General features: G+C 39.3%; 3 protein-coding genes and 1 pseudogene across 4 annotated transcripts; 3 read left to right on the plus strand and 1 right to left on the minus strand.

Annotated features, from left to right (window-relative positions):
• The first annotated feature begins 5,767 nt into the window (after window positions 1–5,767).
• On the plus strand, window positions 5,768–6,697 carry LOC102029982 (olfactory receptor 4C45-like). The gene has a single exon (XM_005384931.1). It carries the CDS (start codon window positions 5,768–5,770, stop codon window positions 6,695–6,697), a length of 930 nt encoding a protein of 309 aa, XP_005384988.1.
• A 4,145-nt stretch (window positions 6,698–10,842) lies between these two features.
• Window positions 10,843–26,281, plus strand: LOC102014456 (olfactory receptor 4C45-like). Of its 2 annotated transcripts, none has more exons than XM_005383944.2 (4): window positions 10,843–11,089; window positions 23,338–23,635; window positions 25,242–25,388; window positions 25,500–26,281. In XM_005383944.2, exons 3-4 carry the CDS (start codon window positions 25,274–25,276, stop codon window positions 26,201–26,203), a joined length of 819 nt encoding a protein of 272 aa, XP_005384001.1. In that variant the 5' UTR covers window positions 10,843–11,089; window positions 23,338–23,635; window positions 25,242–25,273; the 3' UTR covers window positions 26,204–26,281. The 2 variants fall into 2 exon arrangements, with proteins under 2 accessions (XP_005384001.1, XP_005384000.1); XM_005383943.2 differs by having other exon boundaries at window positions 11,001–11,089; window positions 25,476–26,281.
• LOC102030327 lies at window positions 11,618–13,891 on the minus strand (annotated as a pseudogene).
• LOC102030645 (olfactory receptor 4C5-like) lies at window positions 15,904–23,680 on the plus strand. Its single transcript, XM_013513824.1, is given in 4 exon segments — window positions 15,904–16,287; window positions 16,290–17,040; window positions 23,015–23,164; window positions 23,338–23,680. Coding segments are annotated over 4 exon segments (1,434 nt in total). The 5' UTR covers window positions 15,904–16,097.
• Window positions 26,282–27,474: the final 1,193 nt, after the last annotated feature.

Genomic DNA, 27,474 nt, shown 5'->3' on the forward strand with positions numbered 1-27,474 from the left:
TCACAGGACTATCTTTCAGTCCACAATCAGCAGACTCCAAAGCAGTACAGCATGGCACAGGGATACAGCAAGAAAAAGCTGTTCATTAAATCCAGGAAGCAGAGGGTCAAGGGAGGAGCCATGAAGGGAGACAAATGCATCTAGGCCAGGCCCCAGAGACCTGTTTCTTCTGACCAGATCCCACCTCCCAATAACAAGTCAGCTATAAGTCCAAAAGTGCAAACATCTTTTGAAAGGCTATCCTGTAAGCACACAGACTCCTGGAAGACTTCTAGATATAAATCATTACCAGATGCAGACAGAGGGAAGTGTAATAAGAGATGGAGGGAAGCTGTGAAGTTATCAAAATCTGCTAATATGCTTGTACTTAGTTTTATTTGGGTCCCATATCCTCAATTTTTGTAAGGTTTACTTTGACATATCCATGAAAGTTAAAGCACTAGTTAATTCCTATTCTCTTTTACACTATATATATATATATATATATATATATATATAGTACAGTACATACACAGTATATGTCATATATGTGTATACATACAGTGTGTATATATGTGTGTGTATATTTACACATATACAGTGTGTATGTATATATGTACATATATATATTATGAAAAGTGGAGAGGAACAGAAGGAAGATGAGGCAGTAAGAAAAAGAGAAAGAAAAAATATCTAAAGAGTAGGAACAGGAAAAAGGAAGAAACAAGAAACTAATAAAATAAAGAGAAAGAGAGAGAAGCAGAACAAAAAAAATTAAAAATAAACAAATGAACAGTAAAACCTCGCTCAGCTACCACAGCACAAAAACAAACAGCTCACCTCATGGGCCAGTCGGAGACCAACTGCAGGGGTCCAAGCTGGTTCCCACCCCTGTGGTTTGCTTCATTGCCTGCATAGGAGTGGGGAGCCCTGTTGATCTGGACAGGTCTGTTGACATGCCTCTTGGCTGCAAGCTGTGCTTTGGAAAAGGCGGACTGTGAGTTTCTGTCTCTGTCCAAAGATCCAACCACATAGCCCCGGGCTTGGCAGAGGGCTTCTTTTGCAGTGCAAGATAATGGACAGTGGGCAGGGTATAATACTGCCTCATATCTTCCCCGTGTTTAGGAATATAATAGGAAAGTACTTTCTCTGGTCTGTCTCTGCTGTATCTTCTTTCTTCTCTGTGCCATCCAGGATATAGCCCATGGCCCTGACCAGGTAGTTCCACGTTGCCCATAGCTCGTGGCATTTAGCTGCTATCTGCCCAGTGTTGAATGGTAGACACTGGGCAGAATGCTGTAGGAACACAGAGTTCACCCATGTTTGGGAGGATGATGAGGAGGGATTTCCTGTTTCAGTGATGCTGGCTCTCATTTCCTCCCCCGTGTCAGCTGCTGGCTATGGCATCCTGGGCCCTAACCTCCGTGCTAGCTTTCTTCTTCCAGGTGGGAGGGAGAGCATATGAAGCCTAACTCAAGAGTCTGGCCCCTGAATCACTGGCTTCTTCCCACAGGATATTGGAAGCACTCCCAAGATGACACTGGCAGGGTTAAGGGAGTAAGGGGTATTGTGGACAAGTGGTGGCCCCTCTGCTATTTCTCAACCACCCCAGTATTTATTCAATCTCATGGATTTCTCCTTCAGATTGATTCTCTGTGTCTGGGTGTGTTTGCCTTCCCTGCTTTGGAATATTTGCATCATCCACTGGCTCTCCTCCGAGCTTCCCTTATCACCTGCCTCTGCTTGGCCATCATGGACCTTCAGAAGATTGGCCTTTTGTAAAATCTTTGTCAGGTCTTTAGCACCATGATGAAGAAGTCTTTATCCTCTTTTATGTTGAAAAGTTTTGACAATATATACTTTTTTTTAATATCTGGGAGAATTTGCCAGTAAAGTTATTTGGGGCTAATATTGTCTTTAAAGGAAAATATCAGCAGTATTTAGTCAATGAATCATACCTACATAGATATCTCTCAAGGCAGTCAGTGGCATTTCTGTTTCCTCTAACCTCATTTGTTATGATTCCGCATGAGCATACTAAAGGAGTAAATGAGGTTCTAACACACCCGACAGGCATCAGCCATCTGCTTCCCATCACAGCAGGCAGGATACTGGCATAGCACATCAGTTTGTGGCCACATAGAAGCTCCCTTATACAACAGCCTATGCCCATATGGTGCACTGATAGTGTTTCTCTCAGGTTATTAAAAAATATAGACTATGACCTATAAATTCCATGCTGCAGTACATCTATCTGTACTTCAGTACCTACAAAATGAGTCAATAATATGTACTATGTCACTTCTTTTCTCCAAATTAGCCACTTGGACTTTTTAGGTAGAACTTGAAAATCAGAAGTCCATCTTTTCTTCTCTGGACAAAGTCGATCCACAGATTTTCACAGTGACCTTTTAGTCATCATCTGCCATGAAGTGAATTGTACCCTCCCACCCACCACCAAATCTGTATCATGAGAACTGCAGTCTTCTGCTTTCCATCTTCATGAACAAATACCTGAGGTTCACAATTTACAGAGGAATGACTGATCTGTTGGGTTTGGTTTGTCAGTATCTTGAAGACTGTTCTATCTCTGGTCATCAGGAACATTATCCTAAATTTTTTTCTTTTTTATTCTAGTGTTCTTGCCCAGTTTGGGTAGAATACTGGACTCACAAACAGTTTTGAAGAATTCTCTCATTTTTAATTTTATGGAAGAGTTTCAGACTTGTTCTTATTCAGTAAGTGTCTAAGGATTGAGCTACAAAGACATCTGGTTCTGGGCATTTCCTTCAGAGGAAAATTTAACTACTGATGCAATTTTTAAAAAAATTAAATTACAAACAAAGAAAAAATTTTGCATTATCCACCAAGGAGGTAGCTAGAGTCATCAAATTCAAATAGGCAGAAAGCAATTCAATGATGAAATCGCATTTTTATGGTATATACAACACCACAATATCTTTTCAAGTAACAAGGCCATGAGTGATGTTGGTGTAAAGCAAAGCTAAAACAACTGATGAGTATTAAGAATAGAGCTGAAAGCTTTGCTTTGCCTCTTGGTCTTGGAATCATGAGGTTGATAACTATGAAAGGTGATTCATGGTGAGGTTGAGGCCAGTTCTTCATCACCTCAGAAGCTAAAGGAAAGAAAAGCACAGTTGAACTTCCTTTCAAAAGTGTTTCTGTTATGTGTCTCCGAATGTCTTCAACCATGAGTATTTGGCTGAGAGTTGTAATCTCAGTAGTTACTGTTGGAAAACATAGTAAATAAATATCTCCATTATCTCTTGTGGAATAGAAAGAAAAGACACCTGCCTTTGAATTAACCTTGAGGATGTGGCATCTAACCATGTAATCATCATGAAAGAACTTGATTATATGTATGACATTTAACTGTTCAATCTTTGGTACCTGGGAACCTTGCAGTCTAAATCCATCAGTCAGTTACTAATAAAGATGTCACAATCTCCCAAAGGGATCAGGCACATAACTTTTCCATTCTTCACAGAAACCATACCATTTTTTTCAGTCATATTTTCCAAAAAGTTTATTCTCCTAACTCTTATCTATGCCTAAAGCCACCCCACATCCTAGCCCAAGTTCAACAATGTCACAGTTACCAAAAAAGCCAAATAAATAAGTTTTCCAAACGATATTATTCAAGTTCTCTAAACTACAGTCTGGAAATATCCCTAATTCCACTTTGACATTTCTAAAGCTAACCACTAATGACATCTGCGGCCACCAAGTGGGAATAAGAGAAAGATCTTGACAGTCGCTTTGGCAAAGATTTCAGCAGAGCCAATTACTAACCCTCTGGGAACTTGAGAGGTCAACGCCAAGCTCTGCAGTCCATGGAAGTCTCTTTAAATCTTTCCAGAGTCAGTGAAGAAAGTCTTGCAGAGAAGAGTCTGTGAGAACCGACAGCAGCAGAGCCGCAGACCGACAAGCTGAAGCTTCAGGAGATGCTGCTCCTGCGCCTGAGTGGTTTTCCAGGGAAATAGAATTGAAAAGGAAAACTAGGTTAGAGTGTAATGAATTCTCTCTCCACATTGTTGGTGGGTTCTTAGGAAGCAAAATTTTGGAGGACAAAATCAGTGTCCAACCAAGTGAGCATTTTTCACTTCTGCTTTATAGAGTTGAATAAACTGACTTCCTAGATTTGGATAATTGGGTTTTATACCCATTATTTTTAATTTTGGATTGAATACAGCTCAGAGATTCCTGAAAAACTATATATATATTCTTAAGATTCACTTGAACTTTCATAGGAGAGCAAGAATGTCGATAGAAAATGAAACCTTGAGCTATAAAGGTTTCCTAACTGAAGCAGCTCCTTTTCTAAGTAAATCTAGGCTGTCAATGAAAACCAAATAAGCTACAGTGTCCAAATTAGAGAATTTCACTAGAGAGAGAATGATGTCAGTGTCTTCCTTATCAGATTGCCAAGTCCACTGAAAGCTGTGTTCCATGTGAATGGACAGGAAGACAGCAGTGCTGCACTCAGCCTACACAGAGGCATACACAGTCCACCAGAACCAGATCAATGAAAACCAAGCTGTCTTTCCAAAATTTTTAAGAAGATGAATTTGATTCAGCTAATTTCTTTTCACTGAAGTAGTTCCTTTTTCACTGAAAGTAGTTCCAATTTCACTGAAGTAGTTCCTCTCATACTTGACCTGAAATTAAGTGGTTTGCTATGGAAATTAATCTGGACAAAATTTTTAAAAACCCATAGAAAATATTTTCTGTGATTTGACAAGCTAGATGTTGTTAAGAAGGATTGAAGTTATTATAAAACACTGGGTCTAATGGTTATGTCTCACTGAATATGCTGAATCTGGATACTTCTATTCATAATGGCTTGAATTTATTGTTTTTTCTTAACTTTCATATTGCCATTCTGAAGACAGAATCAGTGAACTGAATCAATAACTAACCACATATTCACCTTTTTAGAAAACACCTCAGATGCTGGTCGTTCCTGAAAATAAAAGATATTGTCCTCATTTCTACTGAAGCTGAGAAATCTTCTTGCTGATATTTGTGTACAGAAAATTTTTGGAAAAAAAAAATTTGAAATTTTTCTTAGGGCTTGGGTTAAAAAGGGAAGAAAGAGAGGAAAATGAGTAAAATGTCTCCTGTTCTTTGCAACAACATCATAGATTCACTCTGGAAAGTCCAAGTCTAGGTTATTGAAGAAAAATTTTACATATTCAATATTTCTACTTGTTAACAATGAAAACAACAAATCATTTTAGATCACCAAATTTATCCCAAAAGGGGAAAATTTATTATCTTAGCTGACTCATATTTGTATCCTCGCCTTAGGAAATTCAGGGTAACCTCATGTCTCATTTAATTCCATTTATAAAGTATAAGGGGGGAAATTTATATAATCTAGAGCATGATTCTATATGTGAAAAAACGTCAACAGAAAAGAAAATTTATTCACTAGAATAATATTGTTAGTTATTCCAATGAAAACAAGCCACTGTTGACTTTTTTTAGAGCTAGAAAGAGAATTGGGATATCAACCACATGTAAATATTCATTCCTAAGAACACCTTGCTTTATTGTGATACGTGTAAGGAATTATCACTATTCCATTAAAGTGAATTAGAAAAATCTATCCTCCTACGATGTCTTAAAGGAGCAGGTGTACTTCATTAACTTCAAAGAGCAATACTAACAAGGGAATGAGGTGTTTTAGTGTTATATTTATAAAAATACAATACTATTGTGATCCTTTTCAGGTGCGCCATATGCCCACAACCCAGGCTAACTGATGGAAAGGATGAGAAATGTAACAGAATTCATCCTCCTGGGCCTCACTCAAAATCCACAACTGCACAAGCTCCTATTCAGTGTGTGTTTCCTGACCTATTTGATCACACTGGCAGGTAACACGCTCATCTCCGTCACCATCTTCATCAGCCCTGCCCTGGCTTCCCCCATGTACTTTTTCCTGTCCTGTCTGTCCATTATAGATGGTTTCTACTCTTCCTGCATAGCTCCCAAAATGGTCTTGGACCTCATCTCGGAAAACAGCACCATATCCTTCAACGGCTGCATGACTCAGCTCTTTGCTGAACACTTTTTTGCCGCAGCCGAGATCATCCTGCTCGTCGCCATGGCCTATGACCGCTACGTGGCCATCTGCAAGCCCTTGCACTATGTGACCGTCATGAGTCGACCTGTGTGTGCTTCCCTGGTGGGGGCCGCTGTGCTCTTGGGATTTGTTCATGGAGGGATACAGATTTTGCTTATGTCTCAGTTACCTTTCTGTGGCCCCAATGTCATTGACCACTTCATGTGTGATTTAATCCCGCTCCTGGAGCTGGCTTGCACTGACACACTCACTCTGGGGCCCCTGATCACTGCCAACAGTGGGTCGCTGTGCTTGCTCACTTTTTCTATGCTGGTTGCTTCCTACGTCATCATCCTGCGCTCCCTGAGGACATGCAGTTCTGAAGGGCGCCACAAAGCCCTGTCCACCTGCGCCTCTCATGTCACGGTTGTCGTTCTATTTTTTGTGCCTTGTTCGTATCTCTATCTGAGACCCGTGACCTCCTTCCCCACCGACAAAGCCATGACTGTGTTTTGCACCCTAATAACACCCATGCTGAACCCTTTAATCTACACCCTCAGAAATGAGGAAGTAAAAAAGGTTATGAAGAAGCTCTGGGGTCAAATAATAAAAAGGAATGTTGGGTGAATCTTGTGATTCGTGTATTTAGACTGGAGTTATCTAGTGGCAATTTATACAGACTTGTTCTCCTTGACTGGGTACACTGAAAGTCATGTTTTCCTCTCTGCTTTAAATTCTTTAATGATGTATAATAGTAGTATGGGGTACAAGGTGATAATTCTGCACACGTATAGGATGTATACTGATCAAATCAAGCAGTGTTTAACATTTCTTTGTGATGGGAATCTTTATACTCCTGCCTTCTAGTTCTTTATAAAATATATAATATGTTGTTGTGAACTAAAGCCACCCTATTGTGCTGTAGAATACTGAAACTCTTTCCTCTTATTGTCTGCCTATTATCCAATTTTCCTTCATTCCCACTCCTCCATAGTCGTGCTAGCCTCTGGTGACCACTAGTATTCTCTCAGCTTCTATGAGAGCAACTTTGCAGTGTCCACTTATGGGTAAGACTATGCAGAGCTTGTTGTTCGGAGCCTGGCTTATGTTCTTTACCTAATGTTCTTTAATCCCACCCATGTTGCCATAAAGGACAGGATTTTGTTAATTTTATGACTGGATAAAATCTTACCATTCATATATGCCACATTTTCTTTATGCATTAATCCACTGTTGGAGACTTTAATTTTCATCAGACGCAAAGACAAGGTCCTGGGCTGACATTGAGACACAGTAGGAAGACAGCCAAGATCCCATCATATTTACACAGCCCAACTTCTTTAAAATAAGAAGAAAAGATAAATGTAATCTAAATCCAACTTGTATTATATTCATCTTTATACCTGTGTACTCATAAAACATAATTATTATTACTTTTGTGAGGAAAGGCCCCCAAAGGTTACAAGTACCAAGAGCCTACTACAGTTATACTGCTGTCTCTTTTGTGGGTATAAAAGGGATCAACACCATATTCCTGACAACTTTCACACTCTGTGCTGCAATCAGAATAAAGCTGTGTTTTAAGAGAGGAAAGACAACTATGAAAGAAATGTCCAGCAGCAGGAAAAACCTTCAAGAAGTATGTTCATCAGAACAGTTTTTTTATCTTCCTAGACTGACCGATTTACAAAAGTTGGCTTACTGTGTAATAGAAAATTTTTTGCTTACAGTCACACAGAAAGAGCCATTTTGCAAACACTCCTATAGGGGCATATATGCCACTCCTTCAGCTATACAATTATTTCTGAAAGGAATTGGGAGAACAATTGGCTGGAATAAAAGAAATACAATGAGGATGCCCAATAGAGTTAAGAGTGAATGCATCTGAACATTAAAGTTATATGTGAGATGTAGACAAAGGAACAGAGGGCTCTGACAATAAAAAAGCGATTAGAGAAATTGCAAACCATGTAAGCATAAATTAGACAGCCCCCATTTTTTATCTTATCTCCAGCACTATTGCCATTATGAATAAAAACCAGTTGCTTCACTGCTTTCCCTGATTCCACCTGATAAAAGGCCATGACATCACGTACTTCCATAAATAAGGCTGAATTATTTAAACTGAAAGCAGATGTCAGTTGAAAAATTGTGAACAGTGTTCCAACACTGAACAAGCTCCAAGGATGTCACCAGGGCATGAGAGATGCCAGAAGCTACAGCTTCTAACAGAGGAATCCAAGGGCACCACTACTGTCCTTCACTAACCATGATCAAAGAGGATGAGTCTCCTGTCCCAAACTCTCTTCACTTTACAATATGTTCTAAGTGCCATCCATTTACGAGTAGGAACCACATAACAGTGACTTAGCATCTCAGTAAGGGTGTTCAATGCGGATTAATATGCACATAAATATTTTTGTAGTAACAAATGGCAAGAATGACTGTGAGATCCCTGAACAGCACTGACTTCAAAGCTCTCAAAAACAATGGATCCTCTATCATCTGATGCTCTGGAAAAGGAGAAAGAAGACACCAGTGCCCAGGCCAAAAGGTCCCCTTCTTTACTGACCCTGTGGTCTCTGTGGGTGAGGTCAGTAACACGTCCAACCCAGAGATCCCAGGATCACCTGTGCCTGACATTTCCTGTGTTCTCCTGACTTTACTCAACACCAGATCTCATGTACAACATCTACAGTGGAAGACCAGAGGCTGCACTGTAATTTTCTAACAAATGTCTACCTTATAATTCATAGAAAATGAACAGCTTTGAAAAATTAAAAATCATCCAAAGATTTCATTCCCAGTGAAACAGAATGAGAAATAAGGTAATGTAAAATTAATAACAGTGATATTGATGACAAAATGATAATGATGATGATCGTGGTGGTGGTGGTGGCAGTGTAGTGATGATGGTTAATAGGTATTAAGCCTTTACCTACACATTCATTTGTGTTCTGGAGGAGTGAATTTCTTTTCACAATGCTCTATTTTATTTTAAAGAGATTGACAAACCTTAGTTTGTTGTTTTTTTTTTTTTCTGTAAAGGGAAGGAAAGCAACACTTATCAGGCTCCAGCCGCCAGTCAGCTACCATTTTCCTGTGAAATATACTCTCCTTTGACTGAGGCACAAACTAAGGAATAAAACACTCATTTCTGAAAGAGGGAACTGAGGATCACAAATGTTTATTTGCTCAGAAAGTCATGTAAACTGAATAAATAAATAATATCTCCTCAGAGCATGTTCCTACTTTTTAGGCTAGCAGAGGCCTAGCCAAGGTTACAGAAGTTGAAGACAGTAAAGAAGGAATCATTGAGGAGCAAAGAGACCCCAGTGGCAACGTGAGGGAGGGAACATGGGAGCCATGGAAAGAGTGGGAATCAGATGGGTCTGGAATCAGATGGGTCACCATGAGCATGGCTGTCGTAAGTACGTTGGGACACAGGGAGTTCCCGGCACCAAGAGATAAGCATCGTCAGAATTCCCTTCTTTTGAAAGAAAGAAAAGAAAACAGATTTGTAGCAACAATAAGAAACTATTCTTAAATGTGACATATCTGTTCTGTTTGTCTTTCATTTTTATAATACAAATACATGTGAATACAACATTGTTTTAAAATGGGGATATTGGTAATACAACCACCATTGTTAATTCCCTACCACTTTGTTTGTAACTCTGTATTGTCTGTATTGTGCTTGTGATATGTTGTAAAATGTTGTATGTCTGTTAATGTTTCCCTCCTTTTATCCTTAAAATAAAAAAAATAAAAAATAAATAAATAAATAAATAAATAAAAATAAAATGGGGATATTGGCCAGGGATGTAGCTCAGTGGCACAAATGCCTGCCTGGCAAGTGCAAGGTCCTGAGTTCGATTTCCGGTACCAAAAAAATAATAAAAATAAAAATAGGGATATTAAAAAATATTCCTCTGCTCTTCTATTTCTCTTGACCAAAAAATATATTATGAATTTGATAGTATTTTTCCAATCCCTAACCTTCACATACACAAATATACACTTACACATACATACCTAGAGATAAAATAATATTGGCATTTAGCGATTTTTCTATTAATGTATCATATTAGGTACACCATTCTTCAACTTACCTTTCTGTACACTATTATTTTTTCAGACTACTCTGTATTGGTATATAGAAATCTAATTTATTTCTAACTACTATACAGAAATCCAATATGTCTCTCATATTTTATTGAAGCATTCATCTCTTTGGTGGTTTCTGTATTATTACAAAATATTCTATGGTAAATAACATTGTACATGGTTACATGTGCACATACATCAGAGTTTTTCTAAGTACACATGTATATGAATCAATACATATATGTTGGGAGTTACTATTGTCAGAAACTGTATTTAAAAACTTTATATAGATCACCTCATTTAATTTGCACAATAACAATTCGAAATGCAGATTTTCTTTACAATTTTTCTCTTACTTTTACTTTTAATGCTTTAAAAAAGGAGGAGATCCTGACACTTGACGCATCATAAATGGATCTGGAGGACACTGTGCTCAAAACACGAAGCCAGTCGCAAAAATACAAATACCGCATTATCTCTTATATGTGGAATCTAAAACATCAGGCTTTTAAGGGCAAGCGCCAGAGGTTCATATCGTTTTGGGCCACTTAGTCAAGGTCAGTAGCAAGCACAGAAAATGAGATCCAGACTCAAGTTCGTCTGTCTCCAGGGCTGGCTCCCCACTCACCTGCTGCCGCTGCCGCACTGCTGACGTCACAGAGCCGGGGAGGAGCACTAAGAGAAGCCAGGCCGGGATGCGCAGGAGCCTGGGACGCAGGCTGTGTGTGAGGGCACTCAGCCAGGCTTGCCGCGTGTTTCTACCGCGTGTTTCCTCCTGTGTTTCTACCACACAGACTCGTACGGTGTCGACGTGGCTTGCTAAGTTCAGATGACGATGATGGATCAATAATAAGTGATTTTGAGCCTGGCGTGGTGGCGCACGCCTGTAATCCCAGCACTCAGGAGGCTGAGGTAGGAGGATTCTTCCAAGTTCGAGACCAGCCTGGGCTACAAAGTGAGCTCCAGGCCAGCCTGAACTGCATAGCGAGACCCTGTCTCAAAAAAACAAATAATTAATAATAATAATAATAATAATGACTTCAAAATAATAATAATAACTTCGAACAATAATAACTTCAAATAATAATAATAATAACTTGGAACTTCAAAATTAGATAACCTTGAAGAATCAATTAACCACATCAAACAACATAGTTTTCTCTCATTGAAAACAGGAAAAATAATAATTCAGGAGACATAAATATATCCTAAACCCTTATTACACACAAAAATTATGCAAGTCAATTGAAAAGTCTAAGTAAACTATTAAAGTTGATGAACACAAAAAAGATGAATAATGAACAATGAGCTTTTTTGGTTGTTTTACTTATAGAAACAAACTTCCTTTTTTCCCCTTGCTTTGGCACTCATTATCCGCCTGCAGTTTCTTATCATGTGGAGAACTTTCTCATGGCATTTTTTTACCTCTTGTTTCTCAGGGTATAAATCAGTGGATTCGGCATAGGCATCGGACTGCCTTAAAACCTGTCATGTTCTTTTCCACGGATAAAGTAGATGATGGACGCATATAATTAAATACACAGGGCACAAAGAACAAGTTACAACAGTACAGTGGGCCCCGCAGGTAGAGAGGGCTTTGCGCCTCCCCTCCGCACTGCGGGACCTCAAGGAGCACAGGATGACAACGCAGACGGCAGTCAACATGAGGAAGTTCAGCAGGCAGATCACGCCGCTGTTGGCCACCACCAGCACACCAGTGACATAGGTGTCAGTGCAGGCGAGCTGCACCAGAGGATCACAGACAAAGTGGTCAGTCATGCTGGGCCCGGAGAAGGGCAATCAAAGGTCCAGTAGGAGCTGAACCAATGAGTGCAAGAAGCTCCCCAGCCAAGCCACTGCCACCAGCATGGCACAGTTTCCTGGTCATGACGGTCGTGTAGTGAAGAGGCTTGCAGATGGCCACATAGTGGTCATCACCATGAGCAGAATGATTTTGATTTCAATACCTCCCAAAATATGGGCTCCAATGAGCTGAATCATGGATCACTCATAAGAGATGACTGTGCCCTCATATAGGGAGTCAACAGTGAGAGAGGAAGAACAACATTTATCAATAAAAGATAAGTTGGCCAGGAAAAAATGCATGGGGGAAGCCAGCATCCAGCTGATATCATGGTCCCAAGAGAAAAAACAGGCCAAACTGATTTGGTTGCCATCTTGGCAAGAGTTGCTCATTGTAATTCTCTAGGAACTGAGAATTTAGAGCACGCCCCACTCTTTGCATTTGCATAACATCCCCTAACGACCTCCCTGAAACCACACATGTGCATGTTTATAAGGACAGACTCGGAGCCTCTGAGCAGCAGCATAAGCAGCCACATGTTGTTGATGCTACTAGGTAGTGAGTGTCTGTGCTATCTGGATTGGACTTCTAGGGATGAAAGTGTTATCTTCAGTCCAAGCCCATGTATTTAGAAAAGAGTGTAAAACAGCTGAATTCAGGGACCTGCCACTCCAAAGCAATTTTCATTTGTTACAGATTTCATGGAGCTCCTAGCTCATAGTTCTTCTGCCATTTTGGGGATTTTGCATCTGGTGAGATCTCAAATAAGAATGTTTTTTATAATATACTTTACTGGTCATTTCGTCTGGCAAAAGTGTAGTAAAATGCCTTGGAGAGAGATGTCCTTCAATTATCAGTGGTTTTTTTTCTCTAAAAATATGTTTTGATACCTACTGTTTTGAGGCTGTCTTTTAAAAATTCATTTTCTGGGTTGGAATGTTAGTGCCTCACTAGAATTGTGTGACCTATAGGGCAAAATAAAGCCTGCCCATAAACTCAGCTTTACTTAGATAATCCCTGAAGCTCCAGTGGCACAGTTAGTTAGCACACGGTACTTATATCTAGATAATCCCTGTTCGTAATCACTTTCAAATCACTAAATGAGGCACAGAAATGTTATACATAGTCTGTACACGGATGCCCATGGAAAGCAGCAGCTAGTGATGGTCAGGGAATACTGGTTCCTTGTGAACCGTTCTCTAAAATAAGATGATTGCTATGGAGGGATGCTGTGGCTTCCAAACACATTCAAAGAGGTAGGTACAACCTCGTACGTGTGAGTTATATGGCACAGGGGGTTTCACCTTGGCACATTCATACACACACAGCACATACTGGATTGGTTCCATCCCATCCCTGCCCACATCTCTGTCCTCCTTCTTCCCTCAGTTCTCAACATAGTAGGGTCTTTGGTTTACAGGTGTGTTAGATTTATAATGTGTTCCTACTGTCACAGAGAATTATGAGCAGAATACTCAGTCTCGGGATATTGTGGATCCAATAACAGTATGAGCTTGTTGGTCTTTCATGTTCTTTTCTTAGATACTTCATATGGGTATAGAGCATTTTGGACAGTTTAGATCATTATCGATAAGCTAATTTGTATTTTCTATGTTTTGTATTTTCCACTCATATCATATCAAAAGAATCTTTTTACCTCATTGGTTTTTCTTGCAAATACCTTTGACCTCTACTTGACACTGCACAACTATATAATTCACTTAGTTTTTTATTAAATAAGCACTTGAATTGTTCTTGTTACTTCCTATCATGCATGTATATGCTGAAATGGACCTGTCTTTGTAACATGCCTATTTTATGTTGAATAAATCTCTATGAATAAGAAATACTGCACTAGAAAACCTGACTAGTCATCAAAACCTTGTTATATAAGATCAGACTTCAGAATATTTTATATCAACACACACTCACCAGCACTGCATTGCAAAGTTGTCATAAATCTTTGTAAAATAAATGAGGTAAAAGTATTTCGCTGGTTTTAATTTGTATTTTTTCATGATTAATGAAATAGAGAATTTTTAGATGATTTTTAGAATTATTTTTATTAATTTCCCTTATTTTATAATAGTACGTAAATATTTTGATTTGTTCAAAACAATAATAGTTTTAGTTGTCGCAAATATTTTCCAAAATATCCCAGATTTTTATGTCTTTAAATGTGTCATTTGCAACACTGTGCTTTTTCTCAAAATGTCCATCACTACCCAAAAACCAGATATACCTTTTGAAAAGATCTATGTTTTATCTGAAGTCTTCAATGTATGCTTTTTTTGGAAAGACAATTAGTTTTGAAAAATGCTTATCTAGTTCTTAAAAATATTTTATGAAATATACATATTATTTTTAATATCTTTGAAAACTAATATCCTTTTATCTATATTCATCGATTTTTTTTTTTTTTTTTTTTTTTTTTTTTTTTTTTTTTTTTTTTGTTTTTGGTTTTTCTCTGGTACCGGGAACCGAACTCACGACCTTGCACTTGCCAGGCAGGCGCTTTGCCGCTGAGCTAAATCCCCAGCCCCCATTATTTGTATTTTTAAATGTCAAGAAAATTTTGAATTTTTCAAATCTAATCTTCTTTTGCCCAATGCATTTATTTTTATATTCAACTTTTTTCTGAATATAATTGGTTTTTCATCTCTTCGGTTGCGTATTGTCCCATCACTTCTCTCATAATACTGAAACAAATAATTCAAAGATAAAAATAATGATATTTTTTATTCCTTTACCAGAATCTGGATGATATGTGAAAAAATGCTTAAACTTTAGGATCTCAGCTTGATACATGTGATAATGACATTCCTCATTTCCCCTATTGTTATTTTTTCTATTTTAGATGTAAACACATTTAGGAGCAGTAAGACCAAGATTTGAATGAACACCATGTGCCTAAAAAGCGATAAAAATCCATTGTAAAAATGGTTCATATGACTCTAAAGAACACACCCTGTTCAATCAATTATAGTGCTTTTATTTCCTCACAGTGAGAATATTGCTCTGTAACAAATACAGGGAATTATTCAACACCTTCTTTAGAGTAGGCTTTAAAATGTAAAATGCCCCTGAAACCTAACAATAGCTGAAGTTGTCCAAATGAGAAACAAAAGTGTTTCTAATAAATTTGAGGAGTGTTTCTTTGCATCACACAGTCTGTGTTACCCTCTGCAGAACTCGCTTCTTCCACAGGTGTCTGAGTATAATCTTGATTATGTATATTCTTACGTGCTTTGGGTATGGCATGAGCTCAGTTTTAACTGCCAGGATATATCTTCCTGCAGCCTCAAACATTCAGTGAACTTCATGCTGGAATGTGACTACATCACCCCTAACTTCAAATTAAACTCAGCTGATGCTTTTTATTTGCCCTGAAACAAGATAAAAATAACAAGCAAAACAAACTCTGCCCTGTAGCCTCTTCAGCACTAGTGCCTGAAGAAGAGAGGCCAGGGACTCACACCTCTGCTCCTCCTGTCATCTTCTGTTTATTCCTAGTTTTCCTATAGGAAAATATATTTTTCCCTGATAGCTAAGATAATGGTACTCTAAATTTTTATCGGTTTCTTGAAAGGAACAGTTAATGCTTAATTTATATTACCAACTTTACATGCTTATATCTGGTAATCTGAACAACTACTTTGAAGATAACAATATGCAATATAACAACCATTGTTGATTTCCTATTAGCATGTTTTGAAAGTTTATATTGTTTTTAACCGTTTTTTCTTATTTTTATTCTCTTTAAAATAAAAATATATGTTGGCAATTACTAGGAGATACCTATCCACATTCCATTACAGGAAAGGTCGGTGATGAGTCGATATCACAAAGCCATGCTTGGCGAGAGAGAGAGAGAGAGATGCATAAAGAGACAGACAGACAGAAAGACAGAGAGAGAGACAGAGACAGAGACAAAGTTGTTCATTATATGCCTAGTGATGTGGGCAAACTTTTAGGTCAAGTTTTTTTTCCTTGGAATTTCATCAGTGTTGTAGAAAATCCTGGTAGAAAGTATGTTTGCTCAAAACTTATCTGGCACAATTTCAATACCTCTGTTATCCACAGCTCAATTATTTATCTCCATGCCAAACTGGATTCATGGAACAAGTGAACAACGTGACAGAATTCATCCTGCTCGGCCTCACACAGAACCCAGAGGTCCAGAAACTCTTATTTGTCGTATTTGCAGTCATCTACTGCCTCACCCTGGCGGGTAACTTACTCATTGTTGTGACCATCACCAGCAGCCCGGCCCTGGGCTCCTCCATGTACTTCTTTCTGTCCTTCTTGCTTTCATTAATGGCTGCTGCTCTTCTACCATGGCCCCCAAAATGATATTTGACTTCCTGGCTGAAAAGAAAACCATTTCCTTCAGTGGGTGCATGACTCAGCTCTTTGCGGAGCATTTCTTTGGAGGAGTGGAGATCATCTTGCTCACGGTGATGGCCTATGACCACTACGTGGCCATCTGCAGGCCCCTGCACTATGTGATCACAATGAACAGGCGTGTGTGTGGCCTCCTGGTGTCCACAGCCTGGGCCGGGGGACTGCTTCATGCTCTCATCCAAATTCTTTTCACGGTCTGGTTGCCATTCTGTGGCCCAAATGTCATTGACCATTTCATCTGTGACCTTTTCCCTCTGCTAAAACTCTCCTGCGTGGACACCCACGTCTTCGGACTCTTTGTTGCTGCCAACAGTGGGCTGATGTGTGTGCTCATCTTTGCTGTTCTTGTCACCTCCTATGTCCTCATCCTCTGCTCCCTGAAGACTCGCAGTACTGAAGCGCAGCGGAAGGCTCTGTCCACCTGCACCGCCCATGTCACCGTGGTCGTCCTGTTCTTTGTGCCCTGTATATTCGTGTACCTTCGGCCCATGGTCACCTTCCCCATTGATAAGGGAGTAGCTGTGTTTTATACTGTGGTGACCTCTATGTTGAATCCTTTAATCTACACCCTCAGAAACACAGAGGTGAAAAGTGCCATGAAAAAGCTCTGGAGCCAAAGAATAAGCTCAGGTTGTAATTCATACGAGCAGAGAACGTAATACAAATCTATCCACACTTTAGCAATAACGTGACCAATAGGAAAGGAAATGCCCTTGAAGTCAGCATACATCAGTTTAAGTATATTTTCTCTATGTTCTCCAGAATTTCTTTCTTGGTTCTTTTTTCAGGAAGGATGAATATTTGACTAAGTGATAACTGATGCTTCTTCCAATTTTTGTATTCTTGTCATCTATGCAAAATTATTGACCCAAAGGACATCACTAGTCACCATAGAAATGTCATTATAGGTAGAAAATCCATAACTGTTTGTAGTCTGTAGAATAATTTTCTACAAAACTCCATGTATAGATTTCATAACTAATAGGCCAAGATACTATAATATTTAAACAGAGAGACTTAGTACCTTAAGATTTTGTTGAAAATGCAGTTTTAATCTCCACTAATGAAATCAAATTGGAAGTATTATAGTGAGGGATAGAGAACAACCAAGAATGCAGGATTTTTGAGGAACAGATATCATTAAAGAAGGAATGACAGTGAAATTAATGATGCATAACTCCAGGGACACCATTTATCTTCCAATTCCACTCATTCTATAAGAAATAATTTTCTCTGCCTAAAGCAAACGTTTTCAAATACAGCCAATCTTGGACATTGTTTCTCAGGTGGAAGATATTTGGTGAAGAACTTTTTCCATCAAAAGCACTCCATACACCATTTCACCTCCAAAATAGCTCTTCTTGGATCCATTTATGACTCAGTTGATAAGAACAGAGGTGGCTGACAGAATACCTGAGACAGTTCATGACATCAAAGTAATCAAGACAGACACTGTGCGCATTCAAATTCAAGGAGTAAACTGCAGAATAATGAGGTAGGGCCTCGTTTGGGAAGTACACATAGCGTAATTTCAAGGGAAAGCACTCAGATTTAGAAAAAAGAAGAAAAGAACTTAAGTCACAGCTAGGAAAGAAGTCCTGCAAGTTTAATTCTACCTTCCTAGACAGTGAAAAACCCACAGGACTCCTTAGCAATGCCTGCGATCCGTATGACATGTATGTTGCATGCCTTTTACCATGCAGCAGATTAGTAAACACTGCATTCTTTTTGGAAGATTAGTTTTTCTCAGCTGTGGCCAGCACACTTGCTGATCACTACATATCAATGTGCTGCTACCACCATATTTTCCAGCCCACTTCTTTGAGGTGGAACCATGTCTGCAGAATTGATTTGTATCACATTCAGGGAATAGCCTCTAAGAGCCAGCATGCTTAATTCTCTAGCTTTCTTTCCCCTGCTACAGCAAGGCTAGAAAACGCATTGAAATGCCTGGGAAACAGCCTGGCTTACAGAATCAGCACATGGAGGACACTGCCCCAGAGGACCAGGACTCAATCTTTAGTGGTTGAACAGGAAATAAAATTCTATGTGTTAAACCATAAGAGTTCAGGATTCATTACCACAGGGAGATATAGCACATTCTCACTATGACATCAACTAACTTCTTCTTTTTAAAGACCTACCATTATTAAAGAAAGAATAGGATATGTAACTTTTGCAATTATCTTGATTTTCAAGTAGCATAGAATGAGTAAATGAGGTCCAAAATGTACAATAGATATTGCGAAATGGGAAGAAATTATTCAAAAGGAAAGATGAACTAGGGGAAGGAAAAGGAGAAAGGAAGGAAGGGAAAAGAAAATACAAGATAGTTACACTACTAGTTTCTCTTATTTCATTGAAAAGAAAATTTACGCTAATACCATTTAGAGAATTTTTATGCCCATATTTTGTACTCTGAGTAACTACTTTGAAGGTAAAAATGTGCAATGCATTGACTATTGTTATTCTCCTACTATTTTGTTTTGAAACTTTGTTTCTATTTTTTCCATATCATAAAAAATAGTAATATTTACAAAATATATGACACAAGTGAAATTTTAAACTATAAACTTATACATCATCTTCTTTCTCACTTTACCTAAAAGTGCAAAGCAATACTGAAGGACATCACAAAACTTTAAACTAATCAATGCCAACAAAATTTTGAACTTGGAGTTGAACTAGTTTTTCAAATCTTACCAGAAAATCCTCTGTCTGTGAAGCACATGCTCTTCCAAGCATATGCTCCAATTTTCCACCAATTCCCTGTTATTTATATCTCATTAACTTTGTTTTGTTTTGAAAATAGGGACCAAAACAAAAGCCTTCTCTCAATCTTAGGTTTCTTCATCAAAAATTGTAACCGGACCTAGCCAGACAACAGCAAGATTGAAGAACAGGACTTTCCAGGACTTATTCCCTCCTCATAAGCATCAATTTGAACAGCAGCTCATGCACAAGAGCTCCTTCACAAAAGCTGGACAGACCAGGTGTGAGCTTATAGCACCAGGGTTTAGCACAAAAAAAGGACCATAGAAGAGGACAGGAAAGAGCACTCAGTTCCTGCCTCAGACTTTTCTCCACCAACCCCGAGCAGCACAGTATGGAGATGGGAACACTCGGTCCGGGGAAAGGAGATGATAAGCACTAGCATTTGCCTCCGATCACAACAGCAAGCCTGCCACCGTCCAACTCAGCACTGGGCAGTCCCGCATGGCCCCAGGCTCCAGGACTGCACCACAGCCCAGTCCCCAGGCCCAACACCACCAGCTTCAGTCTCTACAGCACAGAGACTTGGTCTCAAGCCTGCCCAGCACCAGGCTGGCCCCAGTGAGCACTGTTGGTAGCAAAGGTGTAGCTACCGCAGAATACAGAAACGAGCTCCCTCAGTCTCCTACAAAAGGAACTTTTGAGAATCCAAAAAAAATTGAAGTCAGGAAAACCTAAGAGATATCTACACTGGATGAGTTCATTTTACATGATTCAACCCTTGCAGCAATATGTGTCCGTTTACAGATGAATGGGCACACAAAATATGGTATATACATACAATGGGATACTGTGCAACTTTACAAAAGGAAGAAATCCTGTCATACACAACTACTTTAATGAACTTTGAGGCTCACAGTGTCTGCTCAACAAGTATAAAGTTTCGGTTGTGGAGGATGAATAAATTCTAGAAATCTTCTGTACAACATTGTGTCTATGGTTAATAGTACTATATTCTATCCTCAAAATTGTTAGAAGAGTAGATCTTATGTTACGTATTGTTACTATTAAAAACTCAAGGAAAATGGATACACAAAAAGTGGCATACACATAAAATGCAATATTATTCAGCCTTAAAAGATAATTAGAGTATGACACTGTCAAAAGGGGAGAACTCTATACAACTTTGGCTATTGTATATCAAGAAAAGTTATGGCCACAACAAAGAATATGAGCTTAGTTTTTGGGTTTGGTACTGTCTATGGCTTCAGAAACCTGTTGGTCTCTTAGAACGCATCCTCTTCAAAAAAGACAGCCAGCCGTAAACTCGTTTCAATGTTTTTTATTTTTACGCTTACAGATAAAACTGTATATATTTCTGTATAAACCTGTATAACATGGTAATTTGAAGTACATATACATGTGGAGTTACTAAACTTAACTAATTAAAACATGCATTGCCTCACATAGCTATCACTTTTGTGGTGAGAACATCTGACATCCATTCTCTTACCATATTCAAAAATCCATTATATTGTCATCTGCTATAGTCACCATGCTGTAGCATAAATCCCTTGAGCTTATTTTGTAATTTTGTACCCTTTAACCGACATCTCCCCCAATATTATCTGCAACTAACCCAGCTTCTAGTAACTACCATCCAACTCTCTGTGTCCATGAGATGAACCTTTGTTAGAGTTCACATACGAGTGAGAACATGCAGTGGGTGCTTTTCTTTGGCTTATTTCCTTTCACATAAAGTGCTCAGGTTCATCCATACTTTCGCAAATGTATCACATACAATATCTAGCGCTGTCTTAGGATTATGCTCGATGAGCTGTAATAGAGATAGTTTCCTTAATATAGCTGAATAGCATTCCAAGGTGAAGGCATCCTACATATGCTTTCAGCAGTCATCCCATTGGTGGACACTTTGGTTGATTCTGTATCTTGGCTACTATGAATTTGCTAAATTGCATCAAATGTTTTTTCTGCATGCATTGAGATGACCCAAGTGGATTTGTTTCCTGTTCTGGTAATGTGATGTATAATACTCATTGCTTTGCATGTACTGGATCAGGCTTGCATCCACTTCTGCAGGGGATCTTCACATCTCTGATCATCAAGCATATCAGCCTATGGTTTAGTTTTTACTTATTTTAGTGTCTTTGCTATCAGGGTAGTGATAGAATCATAAATTGAGATTGAAGCATTGTCTCCTTTTCAACTTTTTGGAAAGGTTTAGGAATAGTTATTACTCTTTAAATATTTGGTAGAAGTCACTTACATAGCCATCTTGTTCTGGGCTTTTCTTTCAGGGGAGACTTTTTAGTACCGATTCAATATAAAAAAAAAAAAAGATTCACACACTGACACCTATACCAACTCAAATGAACCTTGAGTATACTAAGGTTATTCATGTGTACACTAATGTCACAGACTTATTCCACTCATTGCACTAAATGAAGTAAGACATACACGAGGAGGCTGAGAATGAACCTCCTTTTCCCAGTACAGGCAAGGTCCAAGGGATTCATTTCTCAGCATCACCAAAAAAACATGACATGGGCAAAGAAACACATACTGTATTTTTCTACCTAGGAAGAAGCTAGACTATCAAATTCATAGAGACAGAAAGTAGTCTAGTGGGTACTAGGGACTGAAAAGGGAAGATACACTACTGTGTAACTATTTGAGTAAGGAGCATCAATTTGGGAACATGAAAAATGTCTGTAGATAATAGGACTGGTGGCTGTTTTAAAATGTGGATGCACTGAATGCCACCGATGTTAACACTGTTGAAATAATATTTTCTGCTATACATATATGCATATATATGCCACAGTTTTTCAAATAACCAGAGGACTTATGAATGAGGTTGGTGAAAAATTAACCAATATTGAGAATAGAGCTAAAAGCTTCGCACTGCCTTTCTGGTCCTGGAATCTGGAGTGTGTCTGCTTCATTCAGAATAAAGGTCCATAACTGCGAAAGCTGATTCCTTGTGAGGGCGCAGCCAGTTCTTCATCTCCTCAAAAGCCACAGCGAACGAGACAGTAGATGAGTCTCCTTGCCGAGAGCTTCCCCGCTTCATCTGTGGGCATCTTCAACTATGACCGTCTGCCTGTGATTTCCTGTATCGCTACCACTGGAAAGCATGGGACCTAATGCTAGATATCAGCATTTTCTCTGCGGAGTACAAACAGAGGATGAATGCCCATGAATTAACCTTGAGGATGTGGCATCTAAGCAGTCATCCCGGAAGAACTTGATTATCTCTAGGACCTTTAAATTCCCAGTCTTTATGGGGCTGGGGATTTAGCTCAGCGGCATAGCTCCTGCTTGGCAAGCGCAAGGTCGTGAGTTCGATTCCCGGTTCAGGAAAAAAAACAATAAATAAATACATAAATTTCCAGTCTTTGGTACCTGAGATTCCTGCCATCTGCCATCGAAATGCCTCAGTCACCTCCTAATAAAAATGTCACAGTCTCCCAAGGGGATCAGACACATAACCTTTAATGCAGATACATAATCACTCTTCAGAGAAATTGTACCATTTTTTCAGCCATATTTTCAAAAAAATTTATTCGCCCTATGCCTAAAACCACCCCACATCCTGGCCCAAGTTCAACAACGTCACAGTTACCAAAGAAGCTAAATAAAGCTCTTTCCAAACTACAGTACCTAAGTCTTCCAAACTATACAGCATTCAGAGTCTAGAAATATCTCTAACCCCACTTCCACTGCATTTCTAAAGCTAACCACTAATGACGTCGCGGCCGCCAAGTAGGGTAAGAGAAAGATCCTGACGGTCGCCTTGGCAAAGATTTCAGCAGAGCCAATTACTAACCCTCTGGGAACTTGAGAGGTCAGTGCCAAGCTGTGCAGTCCGTGGAAGTCTCTTTAAACCTTTCCAGAGTGAGTGAAGAAAGCCTTGCGGAGAAGAGTCTGCGAGAACCGACAGCAGCAGAGCCGCGGACCGACAAGCTGAAGCTTCGGGAGACGCTGCCCCTGTGCTTGAGCGGTTTTCCGGGAAGAGAGTTGAAAAGGGAAACCGGCTTAGGAGTGTAAAGAATTCTCTCTCCAAGTGGTGCATGGGGTCTTAGGAAGCCAAAAGCTGGTGTAGAAAATAATGACCAACAAAGCAGATTTTATCCTTTTACATATTTTAGAGTTGGATGAATACAGTAGCTTTTCATAATTTGATCATTTGGCTTTATTCCCACTTTTTTTATTTCAGTTCAGTACAGTTCAAGGAGATAGTTTCAGAGGAAAGGAAGAGAGTAGAAAAGAAGTCCCGGAAGCATCAAGTTTTCCTGACTAAAACAGCTCACAGTCTGAATAAATCCAGACTGCCAGTGAGAACCAAAGAAACTAAAAATGGCCAAACTGCAGAAATGTCTAGAAAGATAATTCCAGTGTCCCACCTCCCGGTTTACAACACCCACTCAAAGCTGTGCTACCGGCGCACAGAAGAGAAGAAAGTGATGACCACACTGACTCTAAGCACTGAGAAATCCACCACCAACCAGGCCCAGGTCAGTGAAAACTATGCCTTTTCCCCCAAATTGTGTGAGCATTAGTCCATCTCTTTGCAATGCAGTACTATTTGTAGTTACACAACTGACCTGAAATTTAGTACTTAGCTACAAAAATGAATTTAGACAGGGGAACATGAAAATATTAATAGAAGACATTTCTTTGTGGTTCTGAAAAACCACATAAGAATGATTAGAGTCCTATTAAAGCATTGTAGTTAATATAAAGATCTCACTAAATACACCAAATCTATATGCTTCTGTTTCTAATGGCTTGAATGTTTCCCTTTTTCATGACTTTTATGCTACCACTTTGAAAGAAGAATTTGTGAATTAAATTTATTCCTAAGGATTAACCTCACAGTCACCATCTATATAAGCCATGAATCAAAGGAAAGCACCTCAGATAATGAGTTTTCCTGAAAACTGAAGATAATTTTCCTCACTTCCATTAAATCTGAGAAATCATGACACTGATTTTAGTGCTCAGAAATTTTTTGAAAAGTTACGTGGTTATGTGTTTTGACAGGGATTTGGATTGGAAACAGAAAAGAGGAGGAGAAAGAATAAAAACCAACATATTTTTGCTGTTGAAAAATCCATGCTTAGATCATTCCAGAAACAGAATATAATTTTTATATGTTCAGTACTTCCATCAGTTAGCAATGAAAGCTGCAAAAAATTCAAAATCTTATTTGACTGAATTTATGTCAAAAGAGGAAATCTTATTATCATAGCTGACCCTAACATTTATGTCTTATCATTGGGACACAAGGTAACCTCGTGTCTCCTTTAGTTCTATTTGTAATATCTAAGCATGGAAGCTTATCTAATACACAATATAATTCTATATGTGATAAAAGTTCAACTGCAAGGAAAATTTACTTATAGAGTGGTATGAGTTTTAGTGGAACTTTGTACCATTTACATAGCCACTTCTAAAGATGTAAGAAAAAGAGCATAGAAAAATAGTCCTGTCATGTCACGCACAACATCTAGGGCTGTCGTAGGAATTATGCTCAGTGAGCTGTAAAAGAGAATTTCCTTAGCAGACATAGAGAAAACAACTCCATGTGTAGATCTGTCCCTATCTCTATGTGCATTCATATGATAGGAGTCTTGGATCACAGAAAACAGCTGGTTTATATTTAACAAGAGTTGTTACTTTGCTATGCCACACATGGATGACTTTAGTAGAATATTGTATTCACATTCCCATAAATACTCGTGACAACAGATAAGTATAAATTCAAAGTTATGGTAATTGATCATCTTTCTATACACACACATTATCTGAACAATGAAAAGAAGATATCATCCAGAATTTTTAGAGCAAGAAAGTTTGGACGTCAACACATCAGCACTGACTCTTACAAACACCTTGCTTAACTTCAGTGGTACTCGTAAGTTACTATTATTAATCCATTAAAGTGAGTTAGGAGAAATCTACCCTCATTCTGTTTTTCTATACAATAGTCTACAAAAGAACAGAGGTGAGCAGAAGTATAACACCATTAATTTCATAGAACAGGAGTCCTGAACTAATAAAGTATTTTAGTACTGAATTATACTATCAGAACCCCAAATTACCATGATTTTCTTTCAGGTGGATCATATGCCCACAACCCAGGCTAACTGATGGAAAGGATGAGAAATGTAACAGAATTCATCCTCCTGGGCCTCACTCAAAATCCACAACTGCAGAAGCTCCTATTCAGTGTGTGTTTCCTGACCTATTTGATCACACTGGCAGGTAACACGCTCATCTCCGTCACCATCTTCATCAGCCCCGCCCTGGCTTCCCCCATGTACTTTTTCCTGTCCTGTCTGTCCATTATAGATGGTTTCTACTCTTCCTGTATAGCTCCCAAAATGGTCTTGGACCTGATCTCGGAAAACAGCACCATATCCTTCAACGGCTGCATGACTCAGCTCTTCGCTGAACACTTTTTTGCCGCAGCCGAGATCATCCTGCTCGTCGCCATGGCCTATGACCGCTACGTGGCCATCTGCAAACCCTTGCACTATGTGACCATCATGAGTCGACCTGTGTGTGCTTCCCTGGTGGGGGCCGCTGTGCTCTTGGGATTTGTTCATGGAGGGATACAGATTTTGCTTATGTCTCAGTTACCTTTCTGTGGCGCCAATGTCATTGACCACTTCATGTGTGATTTAATCCCACTCCTGGAGCTGGCTTGCACTGACACACTCACTCTGGGGCCCCTGATCGCTGCCAACAGTGGGTCGCTGTGCTTGCTCACTTTTTCTATGCTGGTTGCTTCCTACGTCATCATCCTGCGCTCCCTGAGGACATGCAGTTCTGAAGGGCGCCACAAAGCCCTGTCCACCTGCGCCTCTCATGTCGCGGTTGTTGTCCTATTTTTTGTGCCTTGTTCGTATCTCTATCTGAGACCCGTGACCTCCTTCCCCACCGACAAAGCCGTGACTGTGTTTTGTACCCTAATAACACCCATGCTGAACCCTTTAATCTACACCCTCAGAAACGAGGAAGTAAAAAAGGTTATGAAGAAGCTCTGGGGTCAAATAATAAAAAGGGATATCAGATGAATCTTGTGATTCGTGTATTTAGACAAGACTGCTTAGTAACATTTTATGGAGATTTGTTGAACTTAGTGAATGATTAAAATTGAGATGGTCAATTTTCCTGTCTGCCTCTAATTGTTTCACTGACATATACTAATAGTATATATTAGGGGGTGCAGGGGGTAATTTAGCTCAGGTATATAATTATACTGATCCAATTAAGGTAGTTAGCACTTCCATCTCTTTAAATGTTTGCCATATCTTTGTGTTGGGAATCTTTGAATTCCTCTCTTCTGGTTTTGTACCAAATACGTGATAAATTGTGAACTACGGTTTTAGGGCAATAGAACGCATTCCTCCTCACTGTATGTTGACATTCGTCATTGAAACTCCCCCATTCCTCCTCTTCCCCATCCCTCCAAGTTTCCAGGGACCACTCTTCTACTGTCAGTTTCTACGCGTTCAACTTGAGACCTGGAGAGAGGAAAAGAAGGCTCTGAATGCAAACAACTCTTACAGGCAACTGCGAGTCATGTAAGCGTTAAGTTGGGTCCTGGAACTGGATAACAAGGTTCACAAACCTGAGTGTAGAGAAGAATTCAAAGCATGAACATAACAAGATGCTAAGTGATTCACAAAGAGCCAGGTGCTCTGAAGTCAGAGAGGAAAAGCTTTGGGTGAGACAGCCCTCATTCCTGACCTTTTTTTCAAGCATTAATTACCATTATAAATGTAAAACAGATTCTTTACTTCTGTCTTCATTAGGAAAGGGGAATAGCATTACATACTTTGTTAAACACAGAGAATTAAATTTTCTTAATTGAAACCAGGTTGCGAAAAACTGTGAAAATTGCCCAAGGGCTGTGCAAACTTCAAGGATGTCACCAGCCCTTGCGGGATGCCGGGCTGCAGTTCCAATTGGAGGAATCACAGGACACCACTGCTGTGCTTTGGTAGCCATGATCAAGGAGGATGAGACCTCTGTCCCAACCCCTCTCCACTTCAGAATATGTCATCAATCCATCCTTTTCTGGGTAGGGACATCACAGCCATGGGATCATCTTATCAAGGATGATTAATGGGGCCAGTGTCCAGGTCTCTGAAAACTAAGGGTGAACTCATTAATGACTCGCTACCCCAGGATTAAAATGCCATAAATGTCTCTGTAGTTACAGATGGTGGAGGCAGTGGGAGTGACTCTGAGATGCCTGAGCAGAACTGAGTTCAAGGCTCTCCCATGTGATGGATTCTGCCATATCACCTTTCTGTCTTTTGGGTTTCTCATTCAACATGAG

This window comes from Chinchilla lanigera, unplaced genomic scaffold, assembly GCF_000276665.1.
Source record: "Chinchilla lanigera isolate Chin_1 unplaced genomic scaffold, ChiLan1.0 scaffold00021, whole genome shotgun sequence".
In the NCBI taxonomy this organism is placed as follows: domain Eukaryota; kingdom Metazoa; phylum Chordata; class Mammalia; order Rodentia; family Chinchillidae; genus Chinchilla; species Chinchilla lanigera.